General features: G+C 45.9%; 1 protein-coding gene across 1 annotated transcript; it reads left to right on the plus strand.

Annotated features, from left to right (window-relative positions):
• Positions 1-7657: 7657 nt before the first annotated feature.
• LOC149985626 (WW domain binding protein 1-like) lies at positions 7658-20795 on the plus strand. The gene is made up of 4 exons (XM_090238522.1): positions 7658-7966; positions 16489-16591; positions 17291-17455; positions 19116-20795. Exons 1-4 carry the CDS (start codon positions 7778-7780, stop codon positions 19229-19231), a joined length of 573 nt encoding a protein of 190 aa, XP_090094648.1. The 5' UTR covers positions 7658-7777; the 3' UTR covers positions 19232-20795.
• Positions 20796-24801: the final 4006 nt, after the last annotated feature.

The following is a 24801-nucleotide window of genomic DNA, read 5'->3' on the forward strand; positions in this document are numbered from 1 at the left end:
TAGTGTATGATATATAATTTAAGCTCTGAGTCTCTACTTTTATCCAATGTAAAAAACACCATTTCAAATTTTGCTACATAAGACCAAATTTGAGCCAGTCACTCACATTTTTGGAATAAAATACATTCATTTGGATTCCCTGGTGCCATTTTGGCAGCTTTAAAACCCTTAATGAGTTCACCGAGGTGTGCAATTGTTTTGATTTTCATTTGTTTATGATGCCTGTGATGTTTGTGATGTTCTAATGTAATGTACTTGTTATTGTATATTGTTATTCTGCCTTGCATCTAGTAGTTTAGTTTTTATTTTATGTCCTCAGGGCACCATTGAAAATGAGACCCAGTTCACAATTGGGCTCCCCTGAATAAATACAAGTTTTTAAAAATGTCTAAAGACCTTGGGACTGAACACCTCCCTCTGCAACTGGATCCTGGATGGGCCACCCATAGGTGGTGAGGGTAGACAACAACACATCCGCCACGCTGACCCTCAACTCAGGGGCCCCTCAGGGGTGCGTGCTTAGTCCCTTCCTGTACTCCCTGTTCACCCACCCACAATTGCACCGCACACGACTCCAACACCATCATTAAATTTGCAGGCGACATGATGATGTTAGGAGGAGGAAAACAATCTCTCCCTCAACATGAGCAAGACAAAGGAGCTGATCGTGGACTACAGGAAACGGAGGGCCAAGCATGCCCCCATTCACATCGACGGGTCTGTAGTCACTAAGCTAAGGACCCTGGGACTAAACACCTCCCTCTGCAACTAGATCCTGGACTTCCTGATAGGCCGTCCCCAGGTGGTAAGGGTAGATAACAACACATCCGCCACGCTGATCCTCAGCACGGGGGCCCCTCAGGGGTGTGTGCTCAGTCCTCTCCTGTACTCCCTGTTCACTCATGACTGCACGGCCAGGCATGACTCCAACACCATCATTAAGTTTGCTGATGACACAACAGTGACAACGATGAGACAGCCTATAGGGAGGAGGTCAGAGACCTGACCGTGTGGTGCAAGGACAACAACCTCTCCCTCAACGTGACCAAGACAAAGGAGATGATTGTGGACTACAGGAAAAGGAGGACAGAGCACGCCCCCATTCTCTTCGACGGGGCTGTTGTGGAGAGCTTCAAGTTCCTTGGCGTCCACATCACCATCAAACTAACATGGTCCAAGCACACCAAGGCAGTCGTGAAGAGGGCACGACAAATCCTATTCCCCCCAGGAGACTGAAAATTTGGCATGGGTCCTCAGATCCTCAAAAGGTTTTACAGCTGCACGATTTAGAGCATCCTGACGGGTTGCATCACTGCCTGGTATTGGCAACTGCTCGGCCTCCGACCGCAAGGCACTGCAGAGGGTAGTGCGTACGGCCCAGTACATCACTGGAGCCAAGCTTCCTGCCATCCAGGACCTCCATTGTCATGTACTGTCATGTTGTGTCTTGTCTCTGTCCTTTCCCTTCACCCTGTCTCCCTCTGCTGGTCGTTGTTAGGTTACCTTTTCTCCCCCGCTTTCCCCCAGCTGTTCCTTGTCTCCTCTTGACTACCTCGTCACCCCTTCTCCCACCTGTTCCCCTTTTCCCTCTGATTAGTCCCCTATATCTCTCTCTGTTTTTGTTCCTGTCCTTGTCGGATTCTTGTTTGTTGTGTTTCATGCCTGAGCCAGACTATCGTCATGTTTGCTGTAACCTTGTCCTGTCCTGTCGGAATCTGCCGGTCTATCTGAGCCTACCTATGTTTGGTTATTAAAGAAGCTCTGTTTAAGTTAGTTCGCTTTTGGGTCCTCATTCACTCACCGTAACAGAAGAATCCGACCAAGAATGGACCCAGCGACTTCGGATCCTCTCCACTCAGCCGTCGGGATCCAGGGAGCGATGCTAGGCAGACACGAGCAGGAAGTGTCTGCTGCTCGACATGCCGTTGAGACCCTGGCCACCCAAGTCTCCAACCTCACAGAACAGGTTCACCATCTCCGCCTCGATCCACCGGCCACTTCCAGGGCTTTCGAATCTCCGGAGCCCAGAATCAATAACCCGCCGTGTTACTCTGGGGAGCCCACTGAATGCCGCTCGTTCCTCACCCAGTGTGATATTGTGTTTTCTCTCCAGCCCAACACTTACTCCAGGAGCACTGCTCGTGTCGCCTACGTCATATCTCTCCTTATTGGACGGGCTCGTGAGTGGGGCACGGCAATCTGGGAGGCAAGGGCTGAGTGTACTAACCAGTATCAGGACTTTAAGGAGGAGATGATACGGGTTTTTGATCGATCTGTTTTTGGGGAGGAGGCTTCCAGGGCCCTGTCTTCCCTATGTCAAGGCAATCGATCCATAACAGACTACTCTATTGAGTTTCGCACTCTTGCTGTCTCCAGTGGCTGGAACGAGCCGGCCTTGCTCGCTCGTCTTCTGGAGGGTTTCCGCGCAGAGGTAAAGGATGAGATTCTCTCCCGGGAGGTTCCTTCCAGCGTGGATTCCTTGATTGAACTCGCTATTCGCATTGAGCGACGGGTTGATCTTCGTCACCGAGCTCGTGGAAAGGAGCTCGCGCTCTCCGTCGCCTCCCTCTCCGCATCACTACCATCTTCCTCTGCCGGCTCGGGTGCTGAGCCCATGCAGCTGGGAGGTATCCGCATCTCGACTAAGGAGAGGGAACGGAGAATCACCAACCGCCTCTGTCTCTATTGCGGTTCCGCTGGTCATTTTGTCACTTCATGTCCAGTAAAAGGCCAGAGCTCGTCAGTAAGCGGAGGGCTACTGGTAAGCGCTACTACTCCTGTCTCTTCTTCAAGATCCTGCACTACCTTGTCGGTCCATCTACGCTGGACCGGTTCGTCAGCTTCCTGCAGTGCCTTAATAGACTCTGGGGCGGAGGGCTGTTTTATGGACGAGACCTGGGCTCGGGAACATGACATTCCTCTCAGACAGTTAAAGGAGCCCACGGCCTTGTTCGCCCTGGATGGTAGTCCTCTCCCCAGGATTCAGCGTGAGACGCTACCTTTAACCCTCACTGTTTCTGGTAATCATAGTGAAACCATTTCTTTTTTAATTTTTCGTTCACCTTTTACACCTGTTGTTTTGGGCCATCCCTGGCTAGTTTGTCATAATCCTTCCATTAATTGGTCTAGTAATTCTATCCTCTCCTGGAACGTCTCTTGTCATGTGAAATGTTTAATGTCTGCTATCCCTCCTGTTTCCTCTGTCTCTTCTTCACAGGAGGAGCCTGGTGATTTGACAGGGGTGCCGGAGGAATATCACGATCTGCGCACGGTGTTCAGTCGGTCCAGGGCCACCTCTCTTCCTCCACACCGGTCGTATGATTGTAGTATTGATCTCCTTCCGGGAACCACCCCCCCCCCGGGGTAGACTATACTCTCTGTCGGCTCCCGAACGTAAGGCTCTCGAAGATTATTTGTCTGTAGCTCTTGACGCCGGTACCATAGTCCCCTCCTCCTCTCCCGCCGGAGCGGGGTTTTTTTTTGTCAAGAAGAAGGACGGGTCTCTGCGCCCCTGCATAGATTATCGAGGGCTGAATGACATAACAGTGAAGAATCGTTATCCGCTTCCTCTTATGTCTTCAGCCTTCGAGATCCTGCAGGGAGCCAGGTTTTTCACTAAGTTGGACCTTCGTAACGCTTACCATCTCGTGCGCATCAGGGAGGGGGACGAGTGGAAGACGGCGTTTAACACTCCGTTAGGGCACTTTGAATACCGGGTTCTTCCTTTCGGCCTCGCTAACGCTCCAGCTGTCTTTCAGGCATTAGTCAATGATGTCCTGAGAGACATGCTGAACATCTTTGTTTTCGTTTACCTTGACGATATCCTGATTTTTTCACCGTCACTCCAGATTCATGTTCAGCACGTTCGACGTGTCCTCCAGCGCCTTTTAGAGAATTGTCTTTTTGTGAAGGCTGAGAAGTGCACTTTTCATGCCTCCTCCGTCACATTTCTCGGTTCTGTTATTTCCGCTGAAGGCATTAAGATGGATCCCGCTAAGGTCCAAGCTGTCATTGATTGGCCCGTCCCTAAGTCACGCGTCGAGCTGCAGCGCTTTCTCGGCTTCGCGAACTTCTATCGTCGTTTCATCCGTAATTTCGGTCAGGTGGCAGCTCCTCTCACAGCCCTTACTTCTGTCAAGACGTGCTTTAAGTGGTCCGTTTCCGCCCAGGGAGCTTTTGATCTCCTCAAGAATCGTTTTACATCCGCTCCTATCCTTGTTACACCTGACGTCTCTAGACAGTTCGTTGTCGAGGTTGACGCGTCAGAGGTGGGCGTGGGAGCCATCCTTTCTCAGCGCTCCCTCTCTGACGACAAGGTCCACCCATGCGCGTATTTTTCTCATCGCCTGTCGCCGTCGGAACGTAACTATGATGTGGGTAACCGCGAACTGCTCGCCATCCGGTTAGCCCTAGGCGAATGGCGACAGTGGTTGGAGGGGGCGACCGTTCCTTTTGTCGTTTGGACTGACCATAGGAACCTTGAGTACATCCGTTCTGCCAAACGACTTAATGCGCGTCAGGCGCGTTGGGCGCTGTTTTTCGCTCGTTTCGAGTTCGTGATTTCTTATCGTCCGGGCTCTAAGAACACCAAGCCTGATGCTTTGTCTCGTCTCTTCAGTTCTTCAGTAGCCTCCACTGACCCCGAGGGGATTCTCCCTGAGGGGCGTGTTGTCGGGTTGACTGTCTGGGGAATTGAGAGGCAGGTAAAACAAGCGCTCACTCACACTCCGTCGCCGCGCGCTTGTCCTAGGAACCTTCTTTTCGTTCCCGTTCCTACTCGTCTGGCCGTTCTTCAGTGGGCTCACTCTGCCAAGTTAGCCGGCCACCCTGGCGTTCGGGGTACGCTTGCTTCCATTCGCCAGCGTTTTTGGTGGCCCACCCGGGAGCATGACACGCGTCGTTTCGTGGCTGCTTGTTCGGTCTGCGCACAGACTAAGTCCGGTAACTCTCCTCCTGCCGGCCGTCTCAGGCCGCTTCCTATTCCCTCTCGACCGTGGTCTCACATCGCCTTAGATTTTGTCACCGGACTGCCTTCGTCAGCGGGGAAGACTGTTATTCTTACGGTTGTCGATAGGTTCTCTAAGGCGGCTCATTTCATTCCCCTTGCTAAGCTTCCTTCTGCTAAAGAGACGGCACAAATCATCATCGAGAATGTTTTCAGAATTCATGGCCTTCCGTCAGACGTCGTTTCGGACAGAGGTCCGCAATTCACGTCTCAATTTTGGAGGGAGTTTTGCCGTTTGATTGGGGCTTCCGTCAGTCTCTCTTCCGGCTTTCACCCCCAGTCTAACGGTCAAGCAGAACGGGCCAATCAGACTATTGGTCGCATCTTACGCAGTCTTTCTTTTCGTAACCCTGCGTCTTGGTCAGAACAGCTCCCCTGGGCAGAATACGCCCACAACTCGCTTCCTTCGTCTGCGACCGGGCTATCTCCTTTTCAGAGTAGCCTCGGGTACCAGCCTCCGCTGTTCTCATCTCAGTTCGCCGAGTCCAGCGTCCCCTCCGCTCAGGCTTTTGTCCAACGTTGCGAGCGCACCTGGAAGAGGGTCAGGTCTGCACTTTGCCGTTATAGGACGCAGACTGTGAGGGCTGCTAATAAGCGTAGAACTAAGAGTCCTAGATATTGTCGCGGTCAGAGAGTTTGGCTCTCCACTCAGAACCTTCCCCTTAAGACGGCTTCTCGCAAGTTGACCCCGCGGTTCATTGGTCCGTTCCGTATTTCTCGGGTCATTAATCCTGTCGCAGTTCGACTTCTTCTTCCGCGATACCTTCGTCGCGTCCACCCGGTCTTCCATGTCTCCTGCATCAAGCCCGTCCTTCGCGCCCCCGCTCGTCTTCCCCCCCCCCCCCCCCATCCTTGTCGAGGGCGCACCCATCTACAGGGTCCGTAGAATTTTGGACATGCGTCCTCGGGGCCGTGGTCACCAGTACCTCGTAGATTGGGAGGGGTACGGTCCTGAGGAGAGGAGTTGGGTTCCCTCTCGGGACGTGCTGGACCGTGCGCTGATCGAGGATTTCCTCCGTTGCCGCCAGGTTTCCTCCTCGAGTGCGCCAGGAGGCGCTCGGTGAGTGGGGGGGTACTGTCATGTACTGTCATGTTGTGTCTTGTCTCTGTCCTTTCCCTTCACCCTGTCTCCCTCTGCTGGTCGTTGTTAGGTTACCTTTTCTCCCCCGCTTTCCCCCAGCTGTTCCTTGTCTCCTCTTGACTACCTCGTCACCCCTTCTCCCACCTGTTCCCCTTTTCCCTCTGATTAGTCCCCTATATCTCTCTCTGTTTTTGTTCCTGTCCTTGTCGGATTCTTGTTTGTTGTGTTTCATGCCTGAGCCAGACTATCGTCATGTTTGCTGTAACCTTGTCCTGTCCTGTCGGAATCTGCCGGTCTATCTGAGCCTACCTATGTTTGGTTATTAAAGAAGCTCTGTTTAAGTTAGTTCGCTTTTGGGTCCTCATTCACTCACCGTAACATCCATACCTGGCGGTGTCAGAGGAAGGCCATAACAATTGTCAAAGACTCAAGCCACCCTAGTCATAGACTGTTCTCTCTGCTATTGCATGGCAAGCGGTACCGGAGTGCCAAGTCTAGGTCCAAGAGGCTTCTAAACAGCTTCTACCCCCAAGCCATAAGACTCCTGAACATCTAATCAAATGGCTACCCAGACTATTTGCAGTGCCCCCCTCCCCCTTCTACACTACTCTGTTATTATCTATGCATAGTGACTTTAATAACTCTACCTACATGTACATATTACCTCAATTACCTCGACACCGGTGCCCCTTCACATTGACTCTGTATCGGTACCCCCTGTAGATAGTCCCGCTATTGTTATTTACTGCTGCTCTTTAATTATTTGTTATTTTTATCTCTTACTTTCTTTGGTAGGGAATATGTTTTTATATTTGGTGTGTCATCATAGTGGTCTCTGACTTGTGGTCAGACTCGCTCAGGTGGAACAAACTTAAATTTGCACCTTTTTCAATGCTGATTTGAATGTCATTGATAAAACATAGAGGTGTCAAAGATTTTTTTCCACAAACATCCTTTCTGAATTTAAAAGTATCCTCGAAGTAATCATTTAGTTTTTTTCAAAAGCATCTGTATTCTGATTACAATATTTTTTACTGGTAACGTAAAGGATTACAGTTACCATCTTTTGTAATCCGATACTCCCCAACCCCACTTAATACAGTTATTTTATCATAGGAGTGGCAAAAAAGCTGCTTGTGCATTGATAAGCAAGCAATATCCACAGTCGAAGTACAGATAGAGCTGGAATGTGAAGCTAACTGCAGCTGGCTAGCTTTAGAAAACATTGAGCAGATCTAGCTTTCTTCGTAGTATACCCCTCGGGTCTGGCCAGCGTGTTTCAGTAATAGCCTATACAGGAGTGAGGCTAATCTAAATTCAGGGCTGCTTGGCAGTCGTTGTTGTGATTGCGTGACATCTACTTGTCAAATCTGCAGTTGCGATTTTCGAGGCTGCAATTAAAATTGAGACTACATAGGTCAGACATGGGAGTGTCGGTTAGGGTGTACGTGTGTCTATGTGAGACTGTGAAAGAAGGGGCTTGGGTCTTAAACTGGCCTCGGTTGCCCTGTTTACTTGCATTCCCTGGCACCATATTGGGGGTCTATATCCAGAGGGGTTCTGTTGCATTTAAATCAAGACCTCTTTTGGGTTGCTGCTCACTCTGTTGCTGCTCACTCTCTTTTGGGTTGCTGCTCACTCTGTGCTGCTGGCTACTCAACTACAAGTCATTTTGAGTGCACCATACAACAATGCTGCATTCAACCACTCCAGTGATCCATGCAGTGCAAAAAAAGGAAAAGCTCAACACAAAATTCTTCCTGACTGGCCCTCCTTTGGTCGCCTCCCTCCTCTTCCTCTCTCCTGCATATTTTGTTGGGTTTGTTATCCCAGCCGAGGGCATTGATGAGACCATGGCATTGTTGCTGGAAATTACACAGGTATGCTAGCACAGGGCATTTCCATCTGAAAGGACCCATGAGCACCAACATGTGAAGTTCATAGGAGTATGTCAAATTGGGTGTCAAATGAAAGCTAAGAGTTCATCTTTTTGAGAAATTAAGGGAAATATACATTTTTCAAAAATGTTCTGTCCTAAAAATTGGGAATTAACAAAGGCTTTGATTTCTGGTCAAATAGATGGAAAAGGGGGTTTAGAAAACATCTACCAGAAAAAGTCTTACAAGGTATTTGAAATACATCAAAACACAATAATGTTGAAGTAAAGACCCCTGCCAACTAAAATCAACACATATTTAGTTTTGAAGAAATTATTTGTCTTCTGTAAGTTTAAGAAACCTTGGCTTCCTTGTGCCAAAACCAAATATATTTTCTAATTTCTCTCCCTCATGAGGAGGGAGAATAATGGAAGTTCACAGAAGTAGCAAGTAATGGTAGACCTACCAATAAGTTAGTGTTTTTGCTGATATCAAGTGTGTTTAGACATCTTTAAGTGATTAAAAAAGGAATTGAAAAATCAGTAATGGAATTACTGCAATTTAATTGGCTACAATGGCATGTTCAGCTCATAACTGTTTTTTTTCTCTTTCTGTCATCTGGTGGTCAAAGCAAGACTGAACTGTCTGGACAACCCCTACCTGCCTCTCTATCTCTCCCCTGCTCTCTTTTTCACAATGATCTCTTTCTCTCCAGTTAATGTCACCTCTCCTGGCTCTTACTGACACCTATCACAACACCTACCAGTCACCCTCTTCACATTTAATATAACAAGCACTCTCACCCACTGAACACCGACCAACACCAGACGTCCATAGACGTTGAAAAGTAGTTGAAATGTTGTCATTCACCCTGGCCGGATCAAATCTGAACCAATCATAGACGTTTATGTTTCACAAGTTTGGTCAGCACAGTAGAGTACAGTAGAGAAAAAGCACACACACTTTAACACACATACTCTAAAACACACACACACATTATTCTTTGTAATGTAATTCTGTATGTATTCTAATGGAGCAATGTAAATTTGTATAATGCTCAATGTTGGACGCCAGGAAGAGTAGCTGCTGCCTTGGTAACAGCTAATGGGGATCCTAAAACTAAGTACAGTAACGTCACAATAGAGAAAAGCAGAGAACAGTAAAGTGCAGTACAGCACAGTAGAGTAGAGCACACTAGAGTATAGTATAAGGTACCGTACTCTACTGTGATGTCCAAACTTGTGACATAGATGTCCATGATTGTTTCAGACATGGTCTGGTCTGGACCAAACAGATTAGGTCTTGTTTGGAGGCGGAGCTCTTTACAATAATAGCCAGGATGTAGACTAACTGCCCAGGACCCGGTTTCCGATAGCAATGGAATTGAGGCTTACAATTTTTTGATGATGCATCTTTCCTACAACCTGAAGATAACATGCGTTTCCCTAAACACCACACAGAGAGAACGGTCGCTAGTGCGTTGTTGGAGCGTGTGTTGATAGGATATGAAGAAAGGATCTAACAATTCCTTAACATTATAATTATTTCACAATACAGACGATGGATTAGCTCCTGAAGTAATATGACCACCGGTGGCTTATTCTAATGCTTTCCCGATAAAAATGCACTAAATCACAGCACATTATTGAGCACGTTAGGCTACACATCATGAAATATGTTGAGATAAATTACAGACAGTACTCTACAAGTAGCAAAATAGAACTCAATTGATTGAACATTAAATGTATTTCAATATGATTGATGTTTATATTTTAATGCTGTGATCTCGGTTTTCATTTGAAGCATATTTTTAGGTAGCTTGTTTGTATCAATTGCAAAGACATTGGCAACTTTGTATTTGTAGTCGACTTTGTTCTGCAGTTCTACTTCATACCTTTCAGACCATCAGTACGGTTGAAAGTATGGATTATATCCCTCCCACTCTGCGTAGGTCACAGTGGGAGCACGACCATGCACGGTTTCTTATTTCTTCTCGCAAAATTGCGAAAATGTACTGCATCTTCCCAAGTCCCGTTAGGGTAAACTTAACTCTATGCAAGTTGTGTGTACTGTCAGTCTGTCACCAACAGCCTGTGGGTTAGAGTGCAAGATTCGCCCTCCAAGGCTGTGTGACAGCTCTCCCCTACCTATCCCTTTTTACTGGAGGATGCTGGGCTTCCTTGTCTTGTGCTGACTTAGCCCACCAGCTAGCGTATGTATTAGCCACCGTACTCCGGTGCTAACCTTGTCAAGATATCCTCCACTGCTGCGCTCGTTATAGAGGCCACCGGGCACTAGTTCTCCTTCAACTACTTAAAACTCTAACTGTTCACTTCCCTATATAACCACATCCAGGAAGGTTGTTAGCCTAGCCAGCTATAAAACATGAGATTCGCATAGCCGTATTCTGAGGTCATGACAACGATGATGAAACTGATCCACATTTTGAGAGCATCATCATCCCTACAACACCACCTGCTACGAGGCATTCTGACAGAGTCCAATGCCAGTTTTGATGACTTACTACTTACTGCACAACAATGTCAGATGGCTCAGCAAAGACACGGTTTTGGAATGCATTCAGGAGGAAATCAAAGCTTATTAGAGCAAAAGAGTGACATTGGCAACTCCGTTTTCTGAGTTTGGAAACATTTTTGACAGACATTACATCACACCTTAATCAACTGAATGTTAAGCTGCGGGGACGGGACAACACAGCGTGTGATATGATAACAGCAGTCCGGACTTTCCAAAATAAATTTGAGTTTTTCAAAAATGATCTCCAGAGAGAACTTGTCCACTTCCCCAATTTTCTGATGCAAACATAGGAAGACAAAGATGTTCCCAACAATGTTGATTTCATCCTGAAGCTGATGGATAACTTCACGGCTCGCTTTGATGACTTCAGTGTTGGAAGAGAAGTGCTTCTGCTCATCCAGAACCCCTTCTTGGTCACAAATGTTACAAAGTTGTCAGAAGAAGCTAAATAGATCTTCAGATGGATAGATGTTGCATCACAGCAAATGGAGTTGATTGAGCTGCAAGAAAATGTGGCTTTAAAGGAGCAGGCTGGTGATTGTGACCCTGTCACTTTCTGGGGAAATATGGTACCTGCAGCTGATGTCCCTGTTCTCAAGAAACTGGCACTATACATCCTGACCATGTTTGGCTCCACATACAGCGGTGAATCCGCCTACTCCACAATGAACTTTATTAAAAACAAATACCCCACCAGGTTCACCAATGAACACCTGCACCAGTGTCTCAGAGTTGCTCTCACACCATTTGTTCCAAAGTTCACAGCATTGGCAGGAGACAGTGTTCTTGGGCTGAGTGGGAGAAAACAAGGATGTCATTGAGGTAGACGAAAACGAACCGGTTCAACATGTCGTGGAGAACGTCATTAACCAGGGCCTGGAACACAGCAGGGGCGTTGGTAAGAGCAAATGGCATGACCAGTAATTTGTAGTGGCCCTAGGCCACGTTGAAGGCAGTCTTCCACTAGTCCCCTGCCCGTTTCTGCTCCAGATGGTAGGCGTTCCGCAGGTCCAACTTGGAGAAAACGGTGGCGACCAGGGCGGCTCGAAGGCCAAGGCGATGAGTGGTAGCGGGTAGCAGTTTTTCACTGTGATGTCATTGAAGCCCCGGTAGTCGATGCACTGGCGCAGGGTTTTGTCCTTCTTCTAAACAAAGAAGAACCCTGCGCCGGAAGGGGAGGCAGAAGGACGGATACACCCTGCAGCTAGGGAGTCCTCGATGTAGGTCTCAATTGCCTTGGTCTCCGGACGCGACAGAGAGTACAGTCGTCCCCGGGGCAGTGTGGTGCCTGGGAGAAGGTCGATCCCGGCATCATAGGGTTGGTGAAGAGGAAGTGAAGTGGCTAGGGCCTTACTGAAAACCTCCCGGAGGTCCTGGCACTCCGCAGGAATGGCGGAGAGGTCCAGGGCAACTTCTGATCCCACAGGAAGACATCCCGGGGCAGGCTGCGCTGACTTCAGACAATGGGCGTGGCAGAACGGTCTGTCATTGAGGTAGACGAAAACGAACCGGTTCAACATGTCGTGGAGAACGTCATTAACCAGGGCCTGGAACACAGCAGGGGCGTTGGTAAGAGCAAATGGCATGACCAGTAATTTGTAGTGGCCCTAGGCCACGTTGAAGGCAGTCTTCCACTAGTCCCCTGCCCGTTTCTGCTCCAGATGGTAGGCGTTCCGCAGGTCCAACTTGGAGAAAACGGTGGCGACCAGGGCGGCTCGAAGGCCAAGGCGATGAGTGGTAGCGGGTAGCAGTTTTTCACTGTGATGTCATTGAAGCCCCGGTAGTCGATGCACTGGCGCAGGGTTTTGTCCTTCTTCTAAACAAAGAAGAACCCTGCGCCGGAAGGGGAGGCAGAAGGACGGATACACCCTGCAGCTAGGGAGTCCTCGATGTAGGTCTCAATTGCCTTGGTCTCCGGACGCGACAGAGAGTACAGTCGTCCCCGGGGCAGTGTGGTGCCTGGGAGAAGGTCGATCCCGGCATCATAGGGTTGGTGAAGAGGAAGTGAAGTGGCTAGGGCCTTACTGAAAACCTCCCGGAGGTCCTGGCACTCCGCAGGAATGGCGGAGAGGTCCAGGGCAACTTCTGATCCCACAGGAAGACATCCCGGGGCAGGCTGCGCTGACTTCAGACAATGGGCGTGGCAGAACGGTCTCCAGCCCATAATGGCACCAGCAGTCCAGTCTGAGGGGATTGTGCCGCTGGAGCCAAGAGAATCTCAATACCACGGGAAGCTGAGGAGACTTAATCAGCATAAATTGGAGTGCCTCGCTGTGGTTCCCTGACACTCGTAGGTTGATAGGAGTGGTATTGTGAGTGACCCGGCCTACAGAGCGCCCGTCCAGCGCTCTAATGTCCATGGGAATGGAGAGGGGCTGAGTGGGGATGCCCAGCTCGGACGCCAGGGTAGCGTCCAAAAAACTCTAATCATCCCCAGAGTCAATGAGTACCCGGAGAGATTTCGACTGGTTCCCCCACAGCAGGATTGCATGGAAAGGGATGCGAGTAAGGGGAGAGGAAAAGTTCTGTATGGCCCACCAGAGTACTCGCCCCTTCTTGATGAACCTGGGTTTTTAATTGGCAGATAGCTAAGAAATGTCCCGTAGCTCCACAATATAGACAGCTCTGGGTATGGAGTCAGCGTAAGTGCTCAGCCGGAGTCAATCTAGTACTACCCAGGTGCATGGACACCGAAGGAGGCGAGTCAGCAGCCCTCTGTAATTCCCGAGAGAACTCGGGTGACGTTGGGTTCACTTGGACATGTAGACTTCAGGGGTCTCCGGGATTCCTCTGAGGCGAGGTGGGAATCAAGGGCGAACGAGGGCAACAGGGCACAGATTCCCTCTCCCTCCTACCTTCTCGAAGCCGCCCATCAATCCGGATGGTCAAGGCTATGATGGAGTCAAGGTCCATGGGCAGCTTCCGGGCTGCAAGCTAATCTTTGATCACCTCCGATAATCCGTGAAGGAACATGCGAACATTGCTTCCGTGCTCCAGGCACTCTCAGTCGCCAACGTGCGAAAATCCACTGCGTAGTCTGCCACACTACGGGCGTCTTGACGTAGCTGGTAGGGATGCAATGGTGCGCACCCTATGGTTCAATACTCACACGTGACCGCAGAATTACGATATGCCTGTCATTTTCCTATCATTTCCAAAAGTTGCTTATTGCACTGCAGACGTTGTATATTCAGATCCACAGAACTAGACACGCATCTTGTGAACAGGCAAGGCAGACAACTGCTTGGGGCCCCAGGCCGTTAGTGGGCTCTTGAGGGCTGACAAACTTTACTCCACAGCAATGTCTCAAAATGTGGCAACCGCAGTGACCGCAACCCCCTCCACCTTAAACAACCAATGGATGATTTGCAATGACATCTCAGAAGGAAACCTCCCTAAAGGGGGCCCCATGAAGAGAGGGGAAACTCTCACCTCCAATGTGACAATGGCGAGCGCTAGCGAGACAGAGAGAAGCAAATTTGAAGAGGCACCGGCGCCTTTCAAATCTGCTGTGTGGGAACATTTTGGATTCAACGTTCAATACGATGACGAGGTTAAGAAGACCGTAAACAAAGAAAGTACAGTCTGCAAGCATTGCTTTGTTACTGTCGGCTACTCGAGTGGAAACACTTCTAACATGTTGTGTCATTTACTCGCCATCACCCAGCCGTATCCCTTGCAGGTGGACCTGGTGCAAGGAGAGTCCACTTGTTAGCGAAAACACAACAATCTCTCACTGCTGCCTTCCAATAATAATTTAACCAAGTTACAATGTCCCCTCCCACCCACATGTCAGCAGATAAGTAATTCCCAAACTCTATGAAACACCACAGAGAGAAATTGAAAACGAATTGACACAGACACCCTATCTAGCTCTCTCCACTGATAGTTGGACCTCCAGAGGGACTCAAAGCTACCTCACTGTGACGGTTCTCTATGTACTGGATTGGGAGATGAAGAGCTACGTGTTGCAAAAAGGGTGATGTGTTTATTTTTTTCCTTAAATATAAAGATAGTGAAACCATACCGTTACTGTGGCCCACAAAACGTGATACATACCGAACCATGGGCCACTGTACTGTTGCATCCCTAGTAGACGGAGCAGCTTACGAGCAGCCTCTCTCCCGGACAACGGAGAATCAAACACCTTCCGCACTTCCAACTCCTCCAGACTGAGGCAGGCGGCGGACTGTTGCTCCCACACCACCGTAGCCCAGGTGAGTGCCCCCCTGGACATCAGCGTTGAGATACGCTATCCTCGAACGGTCCGAGGGGAACGAAGAAGCGCGAAAATGAGGGAGCACTGGGAGAGAAAAGCCAGTGCTCCGGAGGAGGTAAGCGGGGTTCTCGGGACACTGGGGTAGGCTGGGAGATTACGGATGTGACCCGCTGCCCAGTAGGGAATCCGCGGAATTGCTCCAGCAATGTATCAAACTCCTGGTCATGGCGTTCCGCCAGGGTATGGAGTCCCGCCATAAGACATTGAAGTAACTCCTCGTGTCTTCCAATGGTGTCTCCTTGCAGGGAGACAGCATAGCGGAGCTGGTCTTAGTTTGCTGGGTCAGTCATGGCCTGTTCGTACTATCAGAACTCAGGATAAGACCCAGATGTAGACAGCTAGAGTCACAGATGTTTAGGGGGCAGGCAAAAGACAAGTTAAAGGCATGCAGAGGTCCGTAATCCTGGGCAGTCAGTAAGGTACAGAACAGCAGGCTCAGAGTCAGGACAGGCAGAGGTTTGTAACCGGGTCAGAGTCAGGCAGGTGTAGAATGGCAGGCAGAATGGTCAGAACCGGGAAAACTAGGAAACAGAACTTGAGAAAGCAAGGAGATGGGAAAACACGCTGGTAAGAAAAGACAAGACAAACTGGCAACAGAGAATACAGGTATAAATACACTGGGGATAATGAGGAAGATGGGTGACACCTGGATGGGGGTGGAGATAAGCACAAAGAGGTGAAACAGACCAGGTGTAATTCCTCTCATTAATGCAGGGCAAGGCCTAGCGTGACTTAAACACAAATATTGCATGGCCCACAGTGACGTTCTGTGCACTCAGATTATTAATTTCGTTCAACTCTCCTTTGTACTCCATAAAACATGCACTTAGTTTTATTTTAAAATATATAACATATTCAAGGCTCAAGGCTCAAAGTCTCAAGGTTCAATGGTTTTGTTCCTCAGCCATGTTGATGCAATGTTGCACATGTTTTTATTTGAAAGAAGTTGTAGTTCAGTCAAATTCTTAGTCTCATTTAATGCATTTAATGTATTTAATGTACATTTTATATAACAACATGTTTCCTAAGTCGTAGATGATTATGTTTATTACCACAGTGCCGAAAAAGGGCGATATCCATCCGGACCTTTGCCACCTAGGAAATTTGTGTCGCTGGACCTTCTCAAATAGTAGTTGAGTACCCCTGGTTTAGGGGGAAATACTCTGAGTTTTAATGATGCTCCTACGAATGTTCTAACATTGAACTTAGCCTTGAAATGCTGTTGGGAAATCTAATTTTATTTGTCACACGTACAGAATACAACAAGTGTGACTTTTACTGTGAAATACTTACTTACAAACCCTTTCCCAGCAATGCAGTTAAAAAGGTAGACAATTAACAAATAGATAAAAAGAAAATAGTAACACAATAAAATAACAATAACCAGGCTATATACAAGGAGTACCGGTACCAAGTCAGTGTACTGGGCAACGAGGTAGTTGGACTGATTGATTGAGGTAATATGTACATGATGGTTTGGTGGGTGACTGATTGAGGTAATACGTATATGTATGTAGGGGGTGAAAAGCAGAAAGTCCAGGTAGCCATTTAATTAACTGTCTTATGGCTTTGGGGTAGAAGCTGTTCAGGAGCCTTTCGGTCCCAGACTTAGCACTCCGGTACCGCTTGCCGTGTGGTAAACCTGGTTCTCAATGTTAGAATGGAAAATCATGAATCAATTATGTGTGTTTCTGTGCTTTTCTTTTAGAGAAGGTTGGTGTGCCATGGAGACAACAACCAGAGTTATGTATGTGAATCAGACCACTGCTGTGGAGAGTCTCAGTGCTGCAGCTACTACTATGAGCTCTGGTGTGAGTTACAAGCTTCCTTCTCTCTGCTCCCCTTTCCCCCTTGTCTTTTCTCTCCCTGTACTATTCCATGTCTCCTCTCCTCCATACAGTGTATGCCTAACCAGAGTTATTTGTGTGAGCCTGTTGCTATCTCCTCTGTTCTGCTCTCCCCCTCTATCCTCTCCTCATATCGTATTCCCTGCCTATCCTCTGTCTTTTTTATTTTTTTATTTTTTATTTTATTTTTTTTATTTAACCAGGCAAGTCAGTTAAGAACAAATTCTTATTTTCAATGACGGCCTGGGAACAGTGGGTTAACTGCCTGTTCAGGGGCAGAACGACAGATTTGTACCTTGTCAGCTCGGGGGTTTGAACTCGCAACCTTCCGGTTACTAGTCCAACGCTCTAACCACTAGGCTACCCTGGCGTCGTCCATAGGTTGTGTAACTCTTAAATTAATACTGTGAGAGGGTAGCTCTAGTTGTTTACAGGCAGGGTTGTAGTCTCATGTTACTGGTGCAGTCCCTTTTTATAATAACTCAAGACTGACTGCATGGGCTTTAAAGGTACTGAGTCTGGAGCAGTTTTTCATTTGTTGTTTAGGCCTATGTTGCGCTCAACAAATGATCCTGAGCACTGAGGTGTGTGTGTCAGAGGTTTGAGACCTACAGATCTGTTGGAAATGGATGCTATTGCATTAACACGTAGCTCTGTTTTCAGGGTTCTGGTTGGTGTGGACTCTCATCATCATATTAATGTGCTGCTGTGTGTCTCAGCACCGGCGCTACAAGCAGAGCTTCCAGCAGCAGAGGCGACAGAATGAGATCAACCTCATTGTATACAGAGAGGCCCACAACAACACACAGCATCTCCCCCTCTATCTCAGTGAGTGCCCGTGTCTGTCTGTAGCATTTGTATGTGTGACACAGCACAATGACTATGGTACAATACATAGTACTATAGGCCTACATGTCAATATAATGTGTAAATACAGTACCAGTCAAAAGTTTGGACCCTCACTCAAGGGTTTTTCATTCTATTTTAAAACTATTTTCTACATTGTAGAATAATAGCAAAGACATCAAAACTATGAAATAACACATATGGGATCATGTAGTAACCAAAAAAGTGTTCAACAAATCTAAATATATTTTAGATTCTTCAAAGTAGCCACCCAATTGCCTTGATGACAGCTTTGCATTCTCAACCAGCTCCATGAGGAATGCTTTTCCAACAGTCTTGAAGGAGTTCCCACAAGCTGAGCAACTTTTGGCAGTTTTTCCTTCACTCTGCGGTCCAACTCATCCCAAAACTTCTCAATTGGGTTGAGGTCGGGTGATTGTGGAGGCCATCTGATGCAGCACTCCCAGTAAGCGCAAACCAGATGGAATGGTGTTTTGCTGCAGAATGCTGTGGTAGCCATGCTGGTTAAGTGTGCCATGAATTCTAAATAAATCACTGACAGTGCCACCAGCAAAGCACCAACACACCATCACACCTCCTACTCCATGCTTCACGGTGGGAACCACACATGCAGAGATTATCCGTTCACCTACTCTGCGTCTCACAAAGACACAGCGGTTGGACTCATCAGACCAAAGGACAGATTTGCACCGGTCTAATGTCCATTGCTCATGTTTCTTGGCCCAAGCTATTCTCTTCTTCTTATTGATATCCTTTAGTAGTGGTTTCTTTGCAGCAATTCGACCATGAAGGCCTGATTCACGTAGTCTCTGAACAGTTGATGTTGAGATGTGTCTGTTACTTGAACTCTGTGAGGCGCAATCTGAGGTGCAGTTAATTGCCAATTTCTGGAGCAGGTAACTCTAATGAACTTATCCTCTGCAGCAGAGGTAACTCTGGGTCTTCCTTTCCTGTGGCGGTCCTCATGAGAGCCAGTTTTTGCAACTGCAGTTCTTTACATTTTCCCTATTGACTGACCTTCATGTCTTAAAGTAATGATGGACTGTCGTTTCTCTTTGCTTATTATTTGAGCTGTTCTTGCCATAATATGGACTTAGTCTTTTACCAAATAGGGCTATCTTCCGCATACCAATCCTACCTTGTCACAACACAACTTATTGGCTCAAACGCATTAAGGAAATAAATACCATAAATTAACTTTTAACAAGGCACTCCTGTTAATTGACATGCATTCCAGGTGACTACCTCATGAAGCTGGGTAAGAGAATGCCAAGAGTGTGCAAAGCTCTCTTTAAGGCAAAGGGTGGCTACTTTGAAGAATCTCAAATATAAAATATATTTTGATTTGTTTAATTTAAATGCGGAAGACTTATTTCAGTTGAAGGTATTCAGTTGTACAACTGACTAGGTATCCCCCTTTCCCTTAATACTTTTTTGGTTACTACATGATTCCATATGTGTTATTTCATAGTTTTGATGTCTTCACTATTATTCTACAATGTAGAAAATTGTACAAATAAAGAAAAAACATTGAATGAGTAGGTGTGTCCAAAGGATTGACTGGTACTGTATATCAAGACATTTCAATTAATATCCGCTCCTTCCCTTTCTCGTTGTATAGGATTCCTGCCTGACTACATGCTGCCAACCTATGAAGAGGTAGTTGACAGCACTGCCACTCCTCCCCCTCCCTACAGTCCCCCTCCAGTTAGCCTCTCTGTCCACCCAGCACCCTGACTGCCCTCATCCTTCCCCCAGACCACCACCACATACCCAGACACAACCCCCACTGCGGCCCCCCGTGTCTACACAGGGGGAGCATGGCAATGGTTTCCCTGACAACAATAACTCGGCGTTGGGCAGGTAACTGCGCTTTACAGGCGACTCGGCAATCGAGATGTGTGATAACCAGGAACTCTGGGAGGGAGGAGGAAGACACATGCTGGGAAGGGAGGAGGAAGAAAACATCTGTGATAGATGCAGACCCCAGATTCAGATCCACACAGACACCAATATACACACAGACATAGAGACTCAGAGTTGATCCCCCAAACCTGTGAGTGAGAGGTGTGTGTGTGTGCCTGTGAATGTGTCCCTCCTTAGAAGAAAGTAGCACAATGCTTGCATCACAATGTGCATTCCTCTGTAATGCAGCCGTGCCATATGTAGCCATATCTTAAGGTGGTGATGCACTGACCCTAAAAGCCTGGAGTCTCACTGCTGAGCCACACAAAGGCCAGTAGATTATAGAGTTCCTGTACAGTTCAAATGATGAATTTATGCCATGTCGAACTGAATAGAAACTAAAAGCAGGCTGGCACGGTTGAGAGCTTTGCTGGAGGTACAAATTGGTTTCATAGAACCGCTTTCAACACTGTAGACTTCCTCATTGGTTTTGGGTCGAATTCAGACATAACAGCGGCCTCTTATATATATATATATATAATCGTTGATTTATTCAGACAAGACATAAATGACTAAATGAGATACACAGTCTAACATCAACATATGATGTAGGAATATGCACAACCGGAATGAACAAAGCAAGAGAGATGCGCCAAGAAGGATTACAAGGTATATTCTTATTTTTCAGTTTTAGATTAGCATGGAGCATCATCGTCTGACCTCATGTTAAAGAGACACCATGTTTATTGCACAAAAACTCACACACCTATGCAGTGCGAAGGTTAATGTTTGAAACGGTGAATATGACCGGTTTAATGTGTCTCGGTTATTGTAATGTGTCTTCAGAACTACCTTTTACTAAGGAATCACGAAGTCTTGTTACGTAGCCTTTCTGTAATATATTATATGATTGAATAGCCTACGCTTTGATTAATACTGTGTAGCCTTATTGGGAACTGTGTTTCACATATCTCTATAGAGTAGTAAAGCAGCTCCCAGAGGCCATGATTGTACTTCCGATGTGGTTTTATTTTTTATTATTATTATTATTATTATTATTATTATTATTATATATATATATATTTATATATAACAATAATTCTCTAAAGAAAAGTAAAAGAACATTGAAGTAATATATATATAAAAACATTCACTACACATTAATTGAGTTTCAAAAGTTAAAATAAATAGAATAAGGTCAGGGGTTACAGTTGTATAAACCTATGGTAGTGTTGTAAGAATACAATGTTTAAAAAAAAATGTTTTTGACTAATTCTAGAGATTTTATAAAATATTGTATTTCAAGTAAAAATATATTGCATTTGGGAACAGATTTCCAATATGTGTTTTTGTGTATACAACATTTACCAGAGAGAATGAAGAAATGAATTACTAATTCAGCAGTTTTGTTTTCCTTTGAGTAATAACAATAACAATAACAACATTACATCTTTCATTGTAGATACATGGGTCTTATTAATGAAATTAAACATGTATTTACTTAACTCGCTCCAAAATAACTTCACAGAGTTTCCGATGTGGGTGTGGTAGCAAATCAACCTTTATTTGTATGAGAGGCGAAGCCCAACTTGGCCAAAAATCTGTCTTCTCCAGCAGGTTGCAATGTTTTGTTTCTTTCACAAAAGCGATGAGTTTTTGTATGGAGGTCAATGAGAGGCTATGTGAGTTTTATTTGATCAAAGTTTCGTAATGCTTAGGTTGTTACCAGTGTACTGATAAAAGTCGGTAGGACACGTGACATCTCGGCGACTTTGAGATAAAACACTTTCTATCGAAGTTATCTCAAGATTACTTTGCATATTCATGACATGAACTTCTTTCTCCATTGAAAACAGGCGGTTGACGTCAACAACAATATTGAAAACTAAATTAAAATAATGAGATGTATCCACCAATCCAAATAGAGGAATAAGTTGCATACACACATTTAACAGATGTTATTGAGTGTGTAGCGAAAAGCTTGTGTTCCTAGCTCCAACAGTGCAGACATATCTAACAATTCACAACAATACACAAATCTAAAAGTAAAAGAATGGAATTAGGAAATATATACATATTAGGACGAGCAAAGTCCAGAGTATAAATACAGTGTGTGTGTGTGTGTATATATATTACACAGTATATGTGTGATGGGATGTATAGACATTATGGCCACTGTGGATAGAATATTTAGTGTATCTGTAGAATACGTAGGATAGAATAGTATACAGTATATACATATGAAATGAATAAAGCAGTTTAAAGTGACCAGTGTTCCATTATTAAAGTGACAGTGTTCCATGTCTATGTACATTGGGCAGCAGTCTCTAAGGTGCAGGGTTGAGTAACCAGGTGGTAGTCAACTAGTGACAGTGACTAAGTTCAGCGCAGGGTACTGGGTGGAGGCCGGCTAGTGATGGCTATTTAACAGTCTGATGGCCCTGAGATAGAAGCAGTTTTTCAGTCTCTCATCCCAGCTTTGATGCACCTGTAATGACCTGGCCTTCTGGATGATAGCGGAATGAACAGGCCGTGGCTTGGGTGGTTGGTGTCCTTGATTATCTTTTTGGCCTGCCTGTGACATCGGGTGCTGTAGATGTCCTGGAGGGTAGGCAGTGTGCCCCCGGTGATGCGTTGGGCAGACTGCACCACCCTCTGAAGAGCCCTGTGGTTGTGGACGGTGCAGTTGCCGTGCCAGGCGGTGATACAGCCCGACAGGATGCTCTCATTGTTGCATCTGTGAAAGTTTGTGAGGGTCTTAGGGGATTTCTTCAGCCTCCTGAGGTTGAAGAGGCGCTGTTGCACCTTCATCACCACACTGTCTGTGTGGGTGGACCATTTCAGATTGTCTGTGATGACATCCTGTCAATGTGGATGTGGGCATGCGCCCTCTGCTGTCTCCACGATCAGCTCACTTGAGAAATACTGCACCAAACATCTTAGTTAGATGTAAAATGGCACAACTAAGTTTTCCTCTGCAAAAACGTCAAAATTAATGACAGATTTCTTGAGTTATCTTAGATTAATTCTGACTATTATGAGGAAGTGTATACTGGCTACGGCGTCTATACCATATGACAAATGAGCAACGGCTAGTCTCACTTTTACATATGCAAAGCTCTGAATGCAAAGCTCTGATTGTGGCATCCATAGACAGACCACTCTCCGCTGAGTCGGCAGAAAGCTGATGTTTCTGGTTTTCAGGGATACAGTATTTTCAACCTTACTGCTGTGACCCCTGAAAAACAAAAGTGAGGTGTCTCAAGTGTGCATGGCCAGAGCTCTATATAGACCATAATTATTGGCACCCTTGATAAATATGCTAATAATGAGCTATATTGTATGCTAAACTATAGGGTTCAAAATGATTGGCACCTCTGTTTTCAATACTCTAGCACCCTCCCCTTGCAAGGATAACAACACTGAGCCTTTTTATAATATGTTTTATGAGATTGGAGAATACATTGGGAGGGATCTTAGACCATCCAGAGTCTTTCCAGGTCCTTGATATCTGTCTGCTCTAATGGACGGCCTTCTTCAATTCAAACCACAGGTTTTCAATGGGGTTCAAGTCCAGAGACTGAGATGGCCATTGTGAAATGTTGATTCTGTGGTCAATTAACCATTTCTTTGTGGATTTTGATGTGTGCTTGGGGTTATTGTCTTGCTGAAAGATCCACGTGTGGCCAAGTGCCCGCCTCCTGGCAGAAGCAAACAGGTTTTTATCTAAAATGTCCTGGTAAGTTACTGGGTAAAGTTAATTACAGTTGAAGTCTGAAGTTTACATACACCTTAGCCAAATACATTTAAACTCAGTTTTTCACAATTCCTGACATTTAATCCTAGTATAAATTCCCTGTATTAGGTTAGTTAGGATCACCACTTTATGTCAGAATAATAGTAGAGAGAATGATTTATTTCAGCTTTTGTTTCTTTTGTCACATTCCCAGTGGGTCAGAAGTTTACATACACTCAATTAGTATTTGGTAGCATTGCCTTTAAATTGTTGAACTTGGGTCAAACTTTTTGGGTAGCCTTCCACAAGCTTCCCACAAAAAGATGTGTGAATTTTGGCCCATTCCTCCTGACAGAGCTGGTGCGACTGAGTCAGGTTTGTAGGCCTCCTTGCTCGCACACGACTTTTCAGTTCTGCCCACAAATTTTCTATAGGATTGAGGTCAGGGCTTTGTGATGGCCACTCCAATACCTTGACGTTGTTGTTCTTAAGCCATTTTGCCACAACTTTGCAAGTATGTTTGGGGTCATTGTCCATTTGAAAGACCCATTTGCGACCAAGCTTTAACTTCCTGACTGATGTCTTGAGATGTTGCTTCAATATATCCACGTAATTTTCCGTCCTGATGATGCCATCTATTTTGTGAAGTGCACCAGTCCCTCCTGCAGCAAAGCACAAAGGAATTTCTTCCACCTCACAGAACTTGAGGTACGAACAAATTTCATGTTCCGGGGAAAGTATAAAAGATCGGTGAAGAATCCAGCTACGAACTGGTCCGTTTGTTACAACTTGGGGAAGCTCATGGGAGAGGGTGTGGCCACATTACCATAACGATGTTTATATAATAGCCTCAGATATAAGGTTTACATCTAATTGTTGTATAAGATGAATGAGTGAGTATGATACTGTTTGTAAAATTGTGTAATATGATTTTGGACTGTTTAATGAAGGAAAATCCAATTCCCTTTTGATTTGAGCTAAATCAGAGGACCGCCCCTGAGCCCAGTTAGGGTCAGGCATCCTGGGACAGTCCCTTTTCTGCAATTCCGAATAAAACCCAACTTTGAGAAATTATCACCAGACCATGTTTTTCTCCATTAGGAGGGGACAAAGGTTGCAGACCATTGCTGAATCTTTTAACCATACCACATGGTTAAACTCTTAGACTATCGATACCGACAGAATAAGAACAAGTCTTTGATATTAATTACTAGTCTGCAGCTAGGAATTCGGTTTCATTGAACGTGAAGAACGACAACCGCCAAAACATCCATTCTATAACGAATGAAGGAATGTCACTCTGAACAATCCACTCTAACCTCAACAGAGAGAGAGAGCGGGAGATAGAAGGACAATTCTACAAAAGAAACAACTTTTCACCAGCTATCAAGAGGACACACTGAGCGTAAATATATATATTGATTGTGTAGCCGATGTGAAATGACTAGCTAGTTAGAGGTGGTGCGCGCTAGTGGCGTTTCAATCAGTGACGTCAATTTTAGAAAAAGACCAATATATTTCTTCCAATTGAAGAAGCCATTCGTGCTAAATTGCATTTTGATATTTTCCTCTTTGTTATCATCTGCTGAAGGAAATTGCAATTTATATTTCATTGATAATCTTTTGTACAAAAACTCAGTCAAATGAATAGATATTAAAGAATGCT

The sequence above is a fragment of the Oncorhynchus mykiss genome, chromosome 1, assembly GCF_057628025.1.
Source record: "Oncorhynchus mykiss isolate SJ-2025 chromosome 1, ASM5762802v1, whole genome shotgun sequence".
In the NCBI taxonomy this organism is placed as follows: Eukaryota; Metazoa; Chordata; class Actinopteri; order Salmoniformes; family Salmonidae; genus Oncorhynchus; species Oncorhynchus mykiss.